General features: G+C 44.0%; 1 protein-coding gene across 1 annotated transcript in view; it reads right to left on the minus strand.

The window, feature by feature from the left end:
• Window positions 1-11,214, minus strand: part of LOC137633498 (uncharacterized) — a 19,576-nt gene extending 8,362 nt beyond the window's left edge. Inside the window, exon 1 of the mRNA XM_068365795.1 lies at window positions 11,064-11,214. Coding sequence (XP_068221896.1) covers window positions 11,064-11,214 — 151 coding nt within the window. The remainder of the gene's footprint in view (window positions 1-11,063) is intronic.
• Window positions 11,215-17,826: the final 6,612 nt, after the last annotated feature.

Consider the following 17,826-nt stretch of genomic DNA (forward strand, 5'->3'; position numbering starts at 1 on the left):
TCTACTTCTGGACCTAGTATAGGTTGGGATTTGGATTGACTAAGCCCATTGCCGGCCGGCAGAGACGCTGGACGGCAAGGGTCTTATGTTTTCGAGTGCTGCCCGGACCTCTCTTGGTCCCTCATCCATGCCTGCCGGCAGAGCCGGACGGCATTGGTCAAGGAAGCCTGAATTAAGTTTCTCCCCTTCCTTATATGCACTCTTTCGGTTGCCGGGCTGGGGGGGTTGTGTACACTCTTATCCCGGCATCCATTCTATTTTATTCTAGTGCTGTACCTGTCCCGGCAGCCGGCCTCATAGGCCGGCTGCCGGCCTATGAGGCCGGCAGCCGGGCAGGGGTAGTCTTCTGGTTCTTTTGCTGCCGGCTGGCATCGGTCTTGTACCTTTGCCGGCCGGCTTATGTCAGTCCTTGTCTGCCGGTCACCAAGAGTGTGGCCGGCAGCTGGGTACTACCTTGTGTAGTTGCTGGCCGGCAATCATTGCCGGCCAACACTGGCTGTTGCTGGCCGGCAGCTGCTGCCGCCGGCACAGGCATTTGAACCAGAGGGCTGCCGCCCTATAGCTGTTAAGTAGTATACTTTAAAGCTAATTGTGGTGTGTGCCGGCCGGCAAAGGCAGGCCGGCACACATCCTCCTATACTGTACTAGTATTCTTCTGTATAGCATATACAGTAAGAAGAAAACTATAGTAAAAGTTTAGGTACAGCACTGTATCTTCTAACACTATTGTGTTTTCTTACACAGCCCTTTGCTGTTGCCCTCAGACAGGAAGCAGAGTTCTTCCCCGTCTATTATCCAGGATTTTTAAAATCATTGCCTAGGTGTGAGCTCCACCTGTTTCCTCTGGAAACCTTGCATTGGTTACTCTAGTAGAGATAAACCATTTTTGATTTTATTATCCGGAAGGCTGCAACAATGGGTTGTGAGGGAAACACAAGTGTGTGTCTTTCATTTATGAATTGTTATGCTATACTATGCATATCCAGTGATACATAGTTCACTTGATACTCATGGAAATTTCTTCTCTTTACAGGAGGACCCTCCGAAGTGCGGAAATGTTTTCTGCAATGTCCGCAGCAAGAACCTCTGCGGACATGAGTGTTGTAGGAGACACGCAGCATGCGCTGTCTCCAAGGATGATCTCCAGTATTGGGACCCTCAGGTATGTACTGTATGCACTAACCTGATTACTGAGGCTTTTGATTCCCCTAGAACGGCGGAATCAAGGGATATAGCTAGGGAAAAGCTTCGTACTTGGGTAAGGGGCTTCAAGAAGAACACCTCTGGCCCTTATCTTCCAAGTGAGAAGATGAGGGCGTATCTTTTTCCCCAGGCATCAGCTGAGGCAGTGATTCCCCAGCCTCAAGAGGAGATCCTTCAAGATCAAGTCCAGGTGGACGAGGAAGTCGCAGATGCGATGCAAGACATCCAGTTGTGTGACAGGATGTCTGACCTGGACGATCGTTTGGAAGAAGACCTCCTGGCAGAAGGTCAGGATCAAGTTCAAACCCCGGATGTCGTAGAGGATGAGGTCGACGAGGTGTCGGCTACTCCGGTTCAGATGCCGGAGCCTATCCCCTCAACATCGGCTGGCCTCCCAGTAGAACTGGGACAGGCCCTCTCTTCGATTGTTGGAATGATCCAACAAATGCAGAAGGAGAATCAGGAGAAGGCGGCTGCAATGGAACTGCGTATGCAGTCCCTGGCAGAATCACATGGGCCCCGGAAAAGGCTCAATGTGAAAGACCTTCCCATATGCTCAGATGCTAACCCATGGAGGTATGCTGAGCACATGCCGATGACGACTGGAAAGATCGTCATTTCGGATAAGCTGGGTTCAGTTCCCCTAGAGGAGGTAGAATTCTGGCCCAGCAAGGCATCATATCCGGACTGCTATGTCCGGCTGAGAAAAGAACCAGCTTCAAGGGAGGAGACAGAGCCGAAGGAGGTCATTGTTATGGACCACGCTAAGGCTCAAGCCCTACTTTCATCCTCGATGAAAGAGAGGGGCTTCTCGAATTCGAAGGTAGCTGCATTGAGCAAGAAGCTCCCTTCGTTTGTGTCCTCTCCTGATAGAGCCTTCCCCTTTTTACAGAAAGGGTTTGCGGCTGTCCTAAAGGCAGTCGAGGCCGGCAAGCCTTGCCCCTCCCTGGAGGAATGTAAACCCTTGTCGCTGGCTCTACCTATGGACCACAAAGACTGGAAGGATGTCCATCTAACATTCTCAGTGGGAAAGTTGGAGGCTGATATTGCCGGACGGCAATTCGGCGAGGACCTCCCCAAGCTGTCCGAATCTCTTTTACGAAGAGAGTTCGAGACAAAAGAAAGACTGGCTGCCTCAATGTCTCATCAGACTACTCTCGAGACGATGGCAAGTGACCCCAAGGTCCATGAAATGTTCATGGTAGTGGCTAAGTCTCACTTAGCCACAGTGACGAAGGACCTTTATAACTTCGTCAAGGCAAGGAGAGCTTGCAGGGAGTTCGTGTTCACCGGGGCTTCGGTGAGACACGAGCCAAGGAAGTTAATCTCCTCCAACATTTGGGGAAAAGACCTTTTCCCTACCGATATGGTCAAAGAGGTTGTTGATAAGGCCGCCGTGGAGAATAGAAATCTTCTCCAGAAGTGGGGTCTGGCTATCAAAAGAAAATCTTCCCCGGATGAGGGTCCTCAACCAAAGAGGAAGAATATGAAGACTAGGCTACCATCTCAGCCAGCCAAGCCTTATAGACAGCAACAGCAACTGCAATTGCCTTTGCCTCCAGTGCCCCAGATGGTGGCACAAACCCCGACTGCCTTTCAGTGGGTACCCCAGGCGGTACCAGGTCAGTCAACCACATTCGCCCCAACGTTCGAAGGACAGTCTTCTTCCTTTCGTGCAAAACCTAGAGGAGCAGCCAGAGGCTCGTCTAGGCGCCCCTCAAGGGGAAGGGGATTCAGAGGTGGTCGTGGTCAGGGAGGCAAGACCTCAGGACGGCAGTCCAAGTGAAATGATACCGGTAGGAGGGAGACTGATGAAATTTTGGGATCGCTGGACCTTCGATCCCTGGGCCCAAAGCCTACTCAAGAATGGACTGGGTTGGAGCTGGTACAGCACTCCACCCCCATGCCTTCGGTTTTTCCAACACTCCACCCCCATTTTGGAGGAGTACGTTCAAGAACTGTTGGAGAAAAATGTGATCCGAAAGGTGAAGTCCATCAAATTCCAAGGGAGGCTGTTTTGTGTTCCCAAGAAAGACTCGGAAAAGCTCAGAGTCATTCTGGACTTGTCACCACTCAACAAGTTCATAGTGAATTGCAAATTCAAGATGCTAACACTGCAACACATAAGGACCTTACTGCCCAAGAGGGCATACTCAGTCTCTATAGACTTGTCAGACGCCTATTGGCACATTCCAATCAGCCGTCGACTCTCCCCCTACCTAGGGTTCAGGCTACAACGAAAACTGTACGCCTTCAGAGCCATGCCATTCGGGCTAAACATAGCCCCAAGGATTTTCACGAAGTTTGCGAGCGCAGCTCTCAAACAATTACGCCTAAAGGGAATTCAGGTAGTAGCCTACCTGGACGACTGGCTGGTGTGGGCAGCATCCGAGACCGAATGCTTGCAAGCTTCCAGTCAGGTGATCCAGTTCCTAGAGTACCTAGGCTTCAAGATCAACAAGAAAAAGTCTCGACTTTCTCCATCCCAAAAGTTCCAGTGGCTGGGAATCCACTGGGACCTTTTGTCACACAGTTTCTCCATCCCAATGAAGAAAAGGAAGGAGATAGCGGGCTCTGTCAAGAGACTTCTAGATTCCGAAAGGATATCAAGACGCGAACAGGAGAGGGTACTAGGCTCTCTCCAGTTTGCTTCAGTGACAGACCCAGTGCTAAGAGCACAGCTAAAGGATGCAACCGGAGTTTGGAGAAGGTATGCATCAAACGCGCGAAGAGACCTGAGAAGACCAGTGCCGCCTCGGCTACGTACTCTTCTCAGACCTTGGTCCCAAGCCAGACATCTAAAGAAGTCTGTTCTTCTTCAGCCACCTCCCCCGTCGTTGACGATTCACTCAGACGCCTCAAAGGAGGGATGGGGAGGTCACTCTCATCGGAAAAAAGTCCAGGGGACTTGGTCCAAGCTATTCAGGACCTTTCATATAAACTTTCTAGAAGCTATGGCAGTGCTCCTTACCTTAAAGAAAGTCTCCCCGCGTCACTCGATCCACATAAGATTGGTGACAGACAGCGAGGTGGTTGTGAGATGCTTGAATCGACAAGGGTCGAGGTCACCACCTCTCAACCAAGTGATGTTAGCCATTTTCCGATTGGCGGAAAAGAAGAAGTGGTACCTGTCGGCAGTTCACCTTCAAGGAGTCCGCAATGTGACAGCGGACGCTCTATCCAGGTTCACACCGATAGAGTCGGAATGGTCCTTAGACGCAGGATCATTTTCCTTCATTCTGAATCAAGTCCCAGAACTGCAAATAGACCTCTTTGCGACGAAAGACAACAAGAAGTTGCCCCTGTACGTGTCCCCGTACGAGGACCCCTTAGCGGAAGCAGTGGACGCAATGTCCCTCGACTGGAACAGATGGTCCAGGATTTATCTGTTCCCTCCTCACAACCTTCTGTTGAGGGTCCTCAACAAACTGAGATCCTTCAAGGGGGTAGCGGCAATAGTGGCCCACAAGTGGGCGAACAGCATGTGGTTCCCCTTGGCGTTGGAACTACAGATGAAGTTCGTGCCGCTACCACATCCAGTTCTGACCCAGCGAGTCCAGAAGTCGACTGTCTGCGCTTCATTACAGAAAACCCAGACCCTGCAGCTCATGATTTTCTCGCCCTAGCGGTGAGAAAGCGCTTCGGGATTTCGAAAGCCAGCATAGACTTCCTAGAGGAATACAAGTGCAAATCGACTAGAAGGCAATATGAGTCATCTTGGAGAAAATGGGTGGCCTTTGTAAAGGCAAAGAATCCGCAGGAGATCTCAACAGATTTCTGCTTATCTTTCTTCATCCATCTCCATGGCCAAGGATTGGCAGCTAACACGATTTCAGTGTGTAAATCGGCTTTGATGAGACCCATTTTATTTGCCTTCCAGATCGACCTAGGTAACGAGATCTTTAATAAAGTTCCGAAAGCCTGCGCTAGGCTCAGACCTTCAGCACCTCCAAAGCCCATCTCATGGTCTTTAGACAAAGTTCTTCATTTCGCCTCCTTGTTGAGCAATGAAGAATGTGCGTTAAAGGATTTGACGCAAAAAGTTATTTTCCTATTTGCACTCGCGTCCGGGGCCAGGGTTAGTGAGATTGTAGCCCTCTCGAGAGAGGCAGGTCGTGTTCAGTTCCTGGATGGGGGGGAGCTGAACCTGTTTCCGGATCCTACGTTTCTCGCCAAGAATGAGTTACCCACCAACAGGTGGGGTCCCTGGAGAATCTGTCCTCTGAAAGAAGATGCATCTCTATGTCCAGTAGAATGCCTAAAGGTCTATCTTCGTAGAACTTCAGACTTCAAGGGTAGTCAACTATTCAGGGGAGAAACATCAGGCTCAAATTTATCTCTGAATCAACTCAGAGCGAAAATGACATATTTTATTCGCAGAGCGGATCCTGACAGTACACCCGCAGGTCACGATCCGAGGAAAGTTGCCTCATCCCTAAATTTCTTTAATTGTATGGATTTTGAACATCTCCGTTCATACACGGGCTGGAAGTCTTCCAGGGTGTTCTTTCGCCACTATGCGAAGCAAGTAGAGGAACTTAAGAGATCTGTGGTAGCAGTGGGTCGTGTAGTTAACCCTACTGTTTAACTCTGCGAGGAACAGTGGTCTTAATTGGGACGATTAAGTCCAGGGTGAGTGTGTAGGTACATACTGTACTACAAACTAAATGAGGGCACCAAGTGCCCATATAGACTGTTCCTTCCTTCAAAGGTGAACCTTGCATAAGTTCAGACATGTGTGCCAAGCGTTTCTAACGCTAATGTGATTGATTTGTAATACAGATTTTTATGACTTGATACCTTGGTATCTCATTAAAGTGGTGTTTAATGGTTTTTCTTTCAGATAAACAAGTTCTGTTTACTATCATACTTATGCTTAAAGTTTTGGGTTACCCTCTTTTATATAAATATATATATTTGTTGTTAACCTGTCTGTTTATTATCTGTCAATAAACTTGTTCTTGAGAACCTTGCGTCTCTTTCACCTGTGTCAATTTATTGGTATAATTGAGCATTTTTATTCTATGTATCTTATCTGGGATAATTCTGATAGAATTGTTCTGTTTTGCAAGCTATGTTGCATTGGTTTATGTAAGTCCCCTAATGGGAGGACTCCGTCCCATAAAGGGACGAGGGCGGTTTTATTAGTTTCTTCCTATGCGGATATAAACCTTTGTCCAATACAAGTATTGTGCGGATGACTGGTCAATATATTGACGCAGTGGTTCTATACAAACTATGCTTTACTTAATATAGGGCGAGACCACTATATTAGCTTGCCTGGTATTCATACATAGATATATGTACTCTTCGAGACTTTCCAGAGTCTAGTAGGACTCTTCCCTGTAGGGGGCAGGAAGCTCTAACATAGTTTATAGTTAGTTGAAAAGATGTATAACGGTAACATCTTAGGTCTCTAGGTCTAGTCGACCGGGAATAAATATCTCCGGGGAGTACGGCACGTTCTGAGAATCCACAGATACAGTAATGCTCTGGTACACTTCCATCAGGACGACATGGCTTGAGCCCAAAAAACGGATTTTGAGCGAAGCGAAAAATCTATTTTTGGGTGAGATAGCCATGTCGTCCTGATGGACCCGCCCTTGCCTTTCTAAGAAAGGGCTGTAGGACCCCTCCCTACATACAGTATCTGTAGCACCTCGTGTACGCTACAAGGAATACAGATGGCGCCAGGATTGGCGCCAGGCACGCATACGAATCGGGGGATAGGGAAGCCTTGGGAGCGGCTCCCCTTTTTCTTTCCCGAATTCGTATCTCGTCAATCTCCCTCCTACGAGACGAATCTCTATTCAGGTCGTAGATTGCCATGTGACGTGTCTAGAATACGTCCTCTGATATGTCGCGATATCCCTTTCACGAGGGATACTCGCTCCAGGAGTTAGAATTCTGGTACCTTAAGGTAAATTCTCTGGGAATATCGCCGTAGTTGTAATATACCCTAGGAAGCTACCCTATAGGAACTTCCATCAGGACGACATGGCTATCTCACCCAAAAATAGATTTTTCGCTTCGCTCAAAATCCGTTATATATATATATATATACATATATATGTATGTGTATATATATATTATATATATATATATATTTATATATATATATATATATATAGATATACATATATGTATGTATATATATATATATATATATATAAGATATATATATATATATATATACATATATATATATATATATATAATTATGTACATATATATATATGTATATATATATATATATATATGTGTGTGTGTGTATATGTGTATATATATGTATATATATATATATATATATACATACATATATATGTATATATATATATATATATATACATATATATATATATATATATATATAATATACATTTATATATATATGTATATATATATATATATATATACATATGTATATATATATATATATATATATATATATATATATATAGTGGTACCTCTACATACGATCTTAATTCGTTCTAAAAACGACTTCGTATGTTAAAACAATCCTATGTTGGAGCAAATATTCCCATAAGAATACACATTAATTTGTATAATTCGCTCCACACTCCAAAATCCAATAATAACTCTTTAATAAATTACTACATATAATTACACATAACAATAACATAACTGCATAATATGAAAGAAGGATGAAAAAAAGATAATTATAAAAAAAAAAAATAAATAATGTGTTTTATTGTCACTCTACCTTAGAGACAAGCCAACGCAGGTTTAATATTTGTTACGCCAGGAGGATACAGACGATTTGCGAGAAGGTTGACATGTTGTTAACATGTTCTTTAAATAAATACTCTCTCTCTCTCTCTCTCTCTCTCTCTCTCTCTCTCTCTCTCTCTCTCTCTCTCTCTCTCTCTCTTGTTCTTCTTTACTGTTAGTGTTAGAGACATCTATTATTTTTTTTCTGGGAGAGAGAGAGAGAGAGAGAGAGAGAGAGAGAGAGAGAGAGATTAAACAAAAATATGTTGTGTACATAGAATTTTTAACAGCGTCAACGAGTCTCAAGACAATTAAATGTAACTAAAAAAACAATATCAGCGAATATGAATTCCTTTATTAACTAAAACAAATTTTAATACAAACACACTCGTGTGCGTATGCGCAAACACACACACACGCAGGAGGAGACACGATCGGCAAGGAGGAAGAGATGGTGACTGCCATAACGTACCGTAACTTACACTACGGAAACTTTGATCTTACTTAGCTTATTTATTTTTTTCTTATTTTTATATTTCATATATTTTCCATATTTTTCTTTTGATTTTAAATTTCCATCACTTTCAGTGACGAGTTACGGTACGTTATCGCAGTCACCATCTCTACCTCCTCCCCGACCGTCTGTCTCTTACTGCGTAGCAATTCCTGTGTGTGTGTTTTTGCATACGCACACGAGTGTGTTTGTATCAATATTTGTTTTAGTTGATAAAGGAATTCAGATTAGCTGTTATTACTTTCTTAGTTATATTTAATTGTTTTTCAACTCGTTAATGGTGTTAAAAATCATACGTACTCTAAACACATTTTTGTTTAATCTCTCTCTCTCTCTCTCTCTCTCTCTCTCTCTCGCAAAAAAATAATAGACGTCTCTAACAATATAACATCGAAGAAGAACAAGAGAGAGAGAGAGAGAGAGAGAGAGAGAGATTTTATTTAAAGAACATGTTAATGCTATGTTTAGAGAGAAACAGAAAAAGAGAGAAGACTTTTTTAAAAGAGCTTGTTAATTCTATCATGGTTTTCTTTGCTTCACTTTTTTCTTTCTTTCTGTTCATCACGCTGGCCCTTCTCACAAATGATCGTTGCCAACAATCTCTTTGTCCTTTATCCCTATCAACAAAAGGCGTTCTATCTCTTCCAGGGTATTGCTACGATGTCTTGTAATAATGGTGATCCCCTTCGATGGTTTATCTGCTTTAATGGCTGCCTTCTGCTTGATGATCGTCGAGATCATAGGCCTATTGTGGCCATATTGTTTAGGCATATCACTCATATGCTCACTGCTCTCATGTTTTTCTATAATTTCTTACCTCAATTCTAATGAAAGAATTGCCTTCTTCCTTTTCTCACCACTACTTGTACTGAAAATTAGCTTCTTAGGCACCATGATTATAGGTAAAATCAAAAAGGAAATGTGAGAAAAGGAAGAAAATAAGCACTGTTAATAACAGACCAAACAGAGGACAACCACACGATACACACAAGAACAGAGAACAGAGCACTCGACGCTCAATGGCGTCCCTCTTACGTGCTGCCATCTACCGGCGTAAACAAGATCTACATCGGATGTTGGAGCATTATTTAGGGTGCCGAGACAGAAATTTGGTCGAATTTTACTTCGGACATTGGAAAATTCGTATGTTAGGACAATCGTATGTAGAGGTTCCACTATATATATATATATATATATATATATATTACAGTCAATATGTAAATCTAGACAGTTTGTAAAGTGACTGAACATTTCAGGTAATATGTGAATTGCCTGGTTCACCCAGTCAACTTATTAAAAGAAAAAATGTTAAACTTGTTGCTCAACTTATTGGCGAATCAGTTACAAACTCCTGGGAACAATGAACTAAAGTAAAGTCGTTGACCTTTATAGCCCTCTATGGATGACATTGAACACAGCTTGTGATAATGTCACAACTGTTGTTATTGATTTTTGCATGAAGGCAGTCAGCGGAATATATTTCGTACAACAAAGAGCAGCACAGGAAGGAGCCATCGCTAATGAAGGCACAATAAGGGTTACCGTCTCTAAACAAAGCTCTGAATAGAACTGACTGAAAATTCCAATACAGTGACAGAGATTAACTTATTGGATCAAGAACTCTCAGTCCGATTGGTAAAGACTGGCTTCTCTTAATCCGGGTCAGGGCATCTCCAGTTATGTTTCCTCCAAGGTTTCAAGCTACCTCCCAGTTTCAAACTACCCACAGGTAACTTGAAACAGTTTTAAGATTAGCCGGGGGCTAGTTTGAAACCAGTTTCAAGCTACCTCCATTGCTTTCAAGTTACCCCATTTTTGGAATAGAAAATAATTTATATGACATTACACATTTGCATCATGCAATTATTGCTGACTTCGCAGTAGTGATATGAAAGAGTTTATTTTCTTATTTAAGAAAAATATTGAATTATATGACACGTTAGAAGCCACAGACTGTCATTCAAGGTTTTGTGATAACGACGAGGTAGAGAAGTATTGTAGTGCAGGTGTGATTTTCGAGAACTGTTTTCTTTTATCTTCCCAAATAGATTCAATTTATGTGCTTCCGGTGCATGAGCTTCACACGGCAATACTCATGGAAAAATGGACAAAAAATCCACAATGAAACGTGTAGTTTGTCGCTATACTCGGTCAAATTTACAAAGAATTTTGAGATATACCTAAAGACAAAAAACACACATTGCCATATATCCGACATCGTGTTTCGAAAATTAAGAGAGAAGGAAGCAATTTGATGATTATAATGAATATAGTTAATTTAAATGTTAAACTTTAATGATATAGAACTCAACTTTTAATTGATATACTTTTGAAACATTATTCAGTCGTTGGCCTACTATAAAGAAACCAGACAAAATTGCCACTTTTTCCGATATAGTTTCTCGGGTCAGCGATTGACATTCATTAATCGGCTTTCGTCAGGAAGTATTCCTTGCGGGCAGGTACTAGCAGGAACCATCTGTGACGAAAGTAGCTTGTTGCTTAAACTCCACACTCAGATCATCCATCCCCATACAGAGCAACAGTAGGCTACTTACTGGTCAAGCACTAGAGCTTGTTTATAATGTTTAGAAATATTTTGCTTTAGAAAAACAGAAAGGAGGCCCTGATACTGATATTTCTAAAGCAATTACTTGCACAACATAAGCAATCAATTTAGGCAAAACTGCTTTCACAGTCAAATGAACAGTAACGTAGTTTTGAACAATGGTTCTGTAAGCAGTTGCTACCGAGTATATTCCCATCTTCCATAATAGTAATGGTAATGCATCTTATCATAGAGCAAAATCAGATAAACCAGCATCAAACAAAAAGGATAAGAAAAAAATAATGCTCATGAAAAAAGCGTATCACCATGAGACAATATGTTGAAATGCCAACATTTGGAAATGCTCAAGGAATACTCTCTGAATATTGATAAAGTTTACGTGATTGTTCAAATTGCAGTTGAAAATGGTCACAAGGTTACTCGTCTACCTTCATACTATTGCCAATATAATACACTGCCACATACTTGGGCACAAGTGAATACCTATGTTGGAAGATTTAAGGGTAGGCTTACTTGTAAAAGAATCAGTGCATTCGGTGACAAAAAAAAAAAAAAAAAAAAAAGAGAATGAGGGAATACCATAAAACAACTCGAAAAATTACAGGAGGACGATGCAAAGCAAAATGAGTTGATCGATAAATATATTGATTCTTCAGCATTAAGTCTAGAGTCCTCTGATGAAGAATCTTCTTGGAAACTGTTACTTGTCATCTATATCAGTAAAGAAGTTCTGGTCTATGTCCATAGACTAATTTCAAAATAAAATCTAGAGATATAAAATGGTTTGCATTCTCCTATATTATTATTATTATTATTATTATTATTATTATTATTATTATTATTATTATTATTATTATTAGTCAAGCTTCAACCCTACTGGGAAGGGAAACCAACAAGGAAAAAGAAATAAAAGAAGGATATAAAGATAAGATAAAAAAATAACAAGAAGTCAAAGGGGTATTGTATCATTAGAGAAACAATAAAAACAAACTGATGAAAAAAAAATATAGCGAACATGTTGATCTTTCAACAAAAATAATAAAATATTTATTGTAAAACCCATTGTGACAAACGAAAACAAAGAGACATTTCGGCTCTGGGCTTCAGGGAATTTTTTTTATATAGTCTTCCAAAATAGACTTTTTTGTTTTCAGAAGCCTCTTGTGAGTACTTGGTGTTCACTTAATAGTCCTAGTCAATGATATAGAGGTGGTCCGATCTCCGTTCAGCAGCCATACTGACGACTTTTTGGACAAGTGATGCTGTGATCGGGTTAACCTGGATTTATATACAACCCAACACACCAGAAATCAGTAGCTTACTACCACGTACAAGATAATCAGATAAGAGCACAAAGGGGATTTGATTTGTGGCCCGAGGACGAGAAATTGTCATTTTAACTATCGTCCTCTTTGCGGTCATCCCGATGAATTAAGGAACGCTTGACTTATGAGCATTAGTATTAAACTAAGGTCTATCATACACCTTGTATTATACAACATGCAAATTTACACACGGAATGTGTCTTGAATTCGTTTTGTAAAAAAAAAAATAACCCCCTAATGGATGGCAATATCGAGCGTGCTTTCATCACCGTAATAGTATAATAATCTGAAATAACAGAACAGTAAACGGTTAAAGACAACATCAATGAATTATGCCAGTAGATGAAAGGCTACATGTATATTCTAATAATTTTGTGATGATTATGATGGAAAGCATTTTTTTTATTATTAATAAATGATGGTCTAGTGTAGAGTATGTCTTAGTTCATCAATAATTTTATATATATTTATTTATATTGTTTTCATTTGTTCATTGAAGAGATGATATCCAGCCCGTAAAATGCGACCCTCTCAAGTACATATAAGAAATTTATATAAATTTTGTGAGGCTTTTGTCATGAATTTTATTATACTTTTATTCAAGTTAATATATGTGAATTCATGTATTTATTTTTAAAGAATCAACATTTTATCTCACGTATGATTGCTACGAAGTCTTACGTTGTCTATTTGAGAGTGTTGTAGGATTCTTGAGAGATAGGAACAAGGGCTTAGGTAATGTTCTTTTATATATACGATGTATTGCGTCATATTTGAGAGAGAATTCTAGAACATGTGCTTTGGAATGTTTTTCTTTACCATGCGATGCGTTTTGAAGACTCATGAATACCCTGTGAGAGGAGTGTGATGGTGCCGAGAGAGGGTTGTGAACTCAAAGGCAGGAAGCAATTAACTGAGTTGTTTATTAAGGAACACTCTCCTTTATATACAAAACCTCAAGGCAACAGGACATATCCTGTTCGAGAGACAGACAATGTTACAGAGCAAAACCGGAGACATGATCATTCAGGTTCTTTTTAGTGCGAGGGAAGAGCGCAGATACAAGCATAATATATACAAAATAATTATGTACAATTGTGTGACACACGGTTGGTACATGGCTCCCCCCCCCCCTAAAAATGACATACTGTACATGTTAAATAGGGCGCCCTGATCTAGAGAGGCGAACTGTAGGCGGGTCATCTGGCAGAAGATAAGCAGGTTTTAGACGATCAATGGAGACCCAGTCGTCTTTGCCCCGAATGTTTAGGAGGAATGCTTTCGGACTGCGTCGGATCACAAGGAAAGGGCCCGTGTAAGGGGGCGTTAGTGGTGGCTTGCTGGTGTCGTTGCGCAGGAAGACGTGCGTTGCAGAGTGCAAGTCCGTTGGTATGTGATGCTTCGCTGGGGGCTTGTAAGTCTGGCGGCACGGAGTAAATTTTCCCACGACGTGACGTATGCGCTGGAGATCGTCGGCGGAGGTTGTTGAAGGAAAAAATTCGGCAGGGACGACCAACGGGTCGCCATACACCATTTCAGCTGCCGAGACGTCGAGGGCGTCTTTAGGAGTGGTCCTTAGTCCCAGGAAGACCAAGGGAAGCTGAGTAAACCAGTTGCAATCCTTGCAGCGGGACATCAAAGCTGCTTTGAGGGTGAGATGAAAACGTTCAACCATTCCATTGGCAGCGGGGTTGTAGGCCGTTGTCTGATGTAGGGTGATGCCCAGGAGATTCGCTAATGACGTCCACAATTGAGAGGTGAAAGTGGTTCCCCTGGCAGAAGTAATATGATCAGGGATACCGAATCTTGAAATCCATCCAGAGAGTAAGGCAGATGTACATGAGGCGGACGTTGCAGTTTCCATGGGAATGGCTTCAGGCCAACGAGTGGAGCGGTCGATGACGGTAAACAGGTAACGATGTCCTTGTGATGTGGGTAGGGGGCCTACAACGTCGACGTGAATGTGTGCGAAACGACGCTGAGGTTGAGGAAAGGTGCCCACTCCTGAATCTGTGTGTCGATGTACTTTGGAAGTTTGTCAAGAAGTTCAGGCGCGGACCCAATCCTTAGCATCCTTAGAAAAGCCGTGCCAAATGAACTTTGCCTTCAGCAGCTGTGCAGTAGAATGGCACGAGGGATGTGAAAGGCTGTGAATGAAATCAAACACCTGTCGGCGCATTGGAACAGGAATCCAAGGTCACGGTCTACCAGTACTGAAGTCACAGAGGAGGGTGGTGTTGGAGTTTTCGAGGGGAAAGTCTTCCCAACGGACGGACGTGCAGGATGTCCTACAAGCTTGATAGTCTGGATCCTGTAGTTGAGCTCCAGCCAGGGCGTTGTAATCCAATCTCAGTTGAACGGCAGCCAACGTGTTTCTTGACAGGGCATCGGCAACGGGATTCATTTTCCCAAGGACGTATTGGAGGGTGCAATTGTATTCAGCCACGGCGGAGAGATGTCGGCGTTGACGGGCGGACCAGGCGTCAGACTGTCGAGTGAAGGCGTGCACCAGAGGCATGTGGTCTGTGCGAATGACGAAGGGCGTACCTTCTAAGAAATGGCGAAAGTGATGGACAGCCAAGTGCACTGCCAGCAATTCTCGATCGAAGGTAGAATAATCCGATTCTACCTTGGACAGTTTTCTGCTGAAGAAGGCCAATGGGTGGGGCGAGCCTTTGACCACCTGCTCGAGTACTGCACCAATAGCGACGTCGCTGGCATCGGTGGAGAGAAGGAGAGGGGCATGTGGGATAGGAAAAGTGAGAGCCGCAGCAGTTGATAGGGCCTTCTTTGCATTGCAGAAGGGTGCTTCTTGAAGGGGACCCCACTTCAGGTCCTTCGGCTTGCCCTTGAGGAAGGCGTAGAGGGGAGCAAGAGTGGCGGCAATGGCTGGCAGAAAACGGTGATAATAGTTGATCATGCCCAAGAATTCCTGCAGAGCTTTGATGGTCGAGGGCGCGGGGAAGTTCTGAACGGCTGCTACCTTGTCAGGGAGGGGGTGGAAACCTTCAGGAGTGATGCGGTGCCCTAAGAACGACACTTCGTTGGCGCCAAAGGTACACTTGTCGTACCGGACTACAAGGCCGTTTTGTTGCAGGCGGTCGAGCACGATGCGCAGGTGACGGAGGTGTTCCTCTTTTGAGGAGGAGAACACAAGTATGTCGTCCCCATAATATACACAGAAAGGGAGGTCCCCTAAGATGCCATCCATGAGACGTTGAAACGTGGCCTCAGCATTACGAAGGCCAAAACAGGAGTAATTGAAGGTGTATGTACCAAACGGTGTGGTGATGACAGTCTTGGGAATGTCTTCTGGGTTCATAGGCACCTGATAATACCCCTTCAGGAGATCGAGCGTAGAGAAAACCTTTGCTTTGTGCAGGTAGGAGGTCACGTCGGCAATGTTTGGGAGGGGGTAGTGATCCGGTTCTGTTTGCATGTTCAGGCGCCTGTAATCCCCGCACGGACAGAGGGAGCCGTCTTTCTTCAGAACGATGTGTAAGGGTGACGACCATGGGCTGGAGCCCTTTTGGCAAAGGCCCATTTCCTCCATTTCGGCGAACGTCTGTTTGGCGGCTGCCAATTGTTCTGGTGCCAGACGTCTGAATTTTGCGAAGACTGGAGGTCCCGTCGTCTTGATATGGTGATAAATACCGTGCTTGGCAGGAACCGTGGGCGTTTGCCGAAGTTCTGGACGGAAAACTTCCGGGTACGACGTGAGGAGGTGGGCGTAGGCATCCGTGGGTGCGCTAATGTGGAGAGCGAGGTTAGAGGGGGCGGGTTGAAGAGGTGTCGACAAGTACGAGTCTGCGTTGACCAATCGTCGGTGCGCGACATCGACCAGAAGGTGGAAATGAGAGAGGAAATCCACACCGAGGATTGGCATGGTGACGTCAGCAACGAGAAACTTCCAATTGAATTTACCGTTTCTGAACGATAATGTGAGGTTCTCGTAATCGTAGGTGGGTATCGCAGATCCGTTGCCAGCTACCAATCGGACGTGGGCAGATGTAGACAGACTACGTTGTGTCTTGAGGAGTTTCCTTGGCAAAAGAGAAAGACAAGCACCTTTGTCTACCAAAAATCGCACGCCCGTTCCTGCATCCTGTAAAAAGAAAAGATTAGAAACACTGGACGCCACCGCCACGAGCAATGGCCTACTTACACGTTTTTTGGCCACTGACAATCCTCGGTACATTTCTTCGCAGTTGCTCCGAATCTGAAGTGGTAGTAGCAAAACTGCGGCGGATGGGAGGTAGTAAGTGGCTGTAAAAGTCTTTTGTTGGGGCGCGAGCGATTGGTGGTTGGTGGGCGGCTTTATCTCTGCTTCGGCACGTCACGGTGTGGGCGTGTATGTCCTACGGCATTCATGTCAGATTCAGTTGACGTTGAATAGGCATCCTCTTCGTCAGGGGTGGAGACGTTGATGGAGGTCTTGAAGTGGCTGTCCATAAGGCCGTCGGCTTTGGTCATCAATTCCTTTATGGGTAAACTATCGACATTGGGTATGGCAGCGCGTATAGGTCCGGGTAAACGGCGTATCCAAAGGGCACGAAGTAGGTTCACCTCACGAGGAGAGCCGTCTGCGGCAGGTTGAAGGTGAGCGATACTGGTCATTTCCCTGAGGGCAAGCGAAGACCTTTGGTCCCCCAACAGTTGTTGTGAGAGCTGAAAAAGCTTTGCTACACGGGCGGCTGGCGACGGCGAGTACTGCTGCAGAAGGTATGTTTTGAGGGCGTCATACGCTATTGGCGTGTCTCCTTGTTCACAAAGCTTGTCGGATATTTCCGGGAAGGTCTCCTCGGGTATTGCCGCGAGAAGATAATCTGCTTTGGTGGTTGAGCGAGTCACGCCGTTGATGTGAAACTGCACTTCTGCGCGCTGAAACAAAGCAAATGCCTCTCCGCTGGCGAACGGTGAAAGTTTCAATGGGGCGGCCGCAGCGCCAACTGCTGTAGTAGAGTCCGTCATAGTACCAACGATGGAGGGGCGAGGGAGGCGGGGGTGGAAGGCAGTGGGAGCGAGTCGACTTCCGGGGTCACCAATGTGACGGTGCCGAGAGAGGGTTGTGAACTCAAAGGCAGGAAGCAATCAACTGAGTTGTTTATTAAGGAACACTCTCCTTTATATACAAAACCTCAAGGCAACAGGACATAACCTGTTCGAGAGACAATGTTACAGAGCAAAACAGGAGACATGATCATTCAGGTTCTTTTTAGTGCGAGGGAAGAGCGCAGATACAAGCATAATATATAGAAAATAGTATGTACAATTGTGTGACACACGGTTGGTACAGGAGGTTATCTTTTTTTTTTCCAGGGACAATGGGTGGGCGGAGCTAGATGACTGAGAGAGCCGTCTGGCGTTACGTACGTATAGGTTTTGGGAGATTGATATTTGGCAGCTTTGACACTTGGTAAAAACTCCCACGCTTCCCAAATAAGTTTGAACCTTCTGGAAATAGACACAATTTCATGTATGGG

Source organism: Palaemon carinicauda, chromosome 43 (genome assembly GCF_036898095.1).
Source record: "Palaemon carinicauda isolate YSFRI2023 chromosome 43, ASM3689809v2, whole genome shotgun sequence".
Classification (NCBI taxonomy): Eukaryota; Metazoa; Arthropoda; class Malacostraca; order Decapoda; family Palaemonidae; genus Palaemon; species Palaemon carinicauda.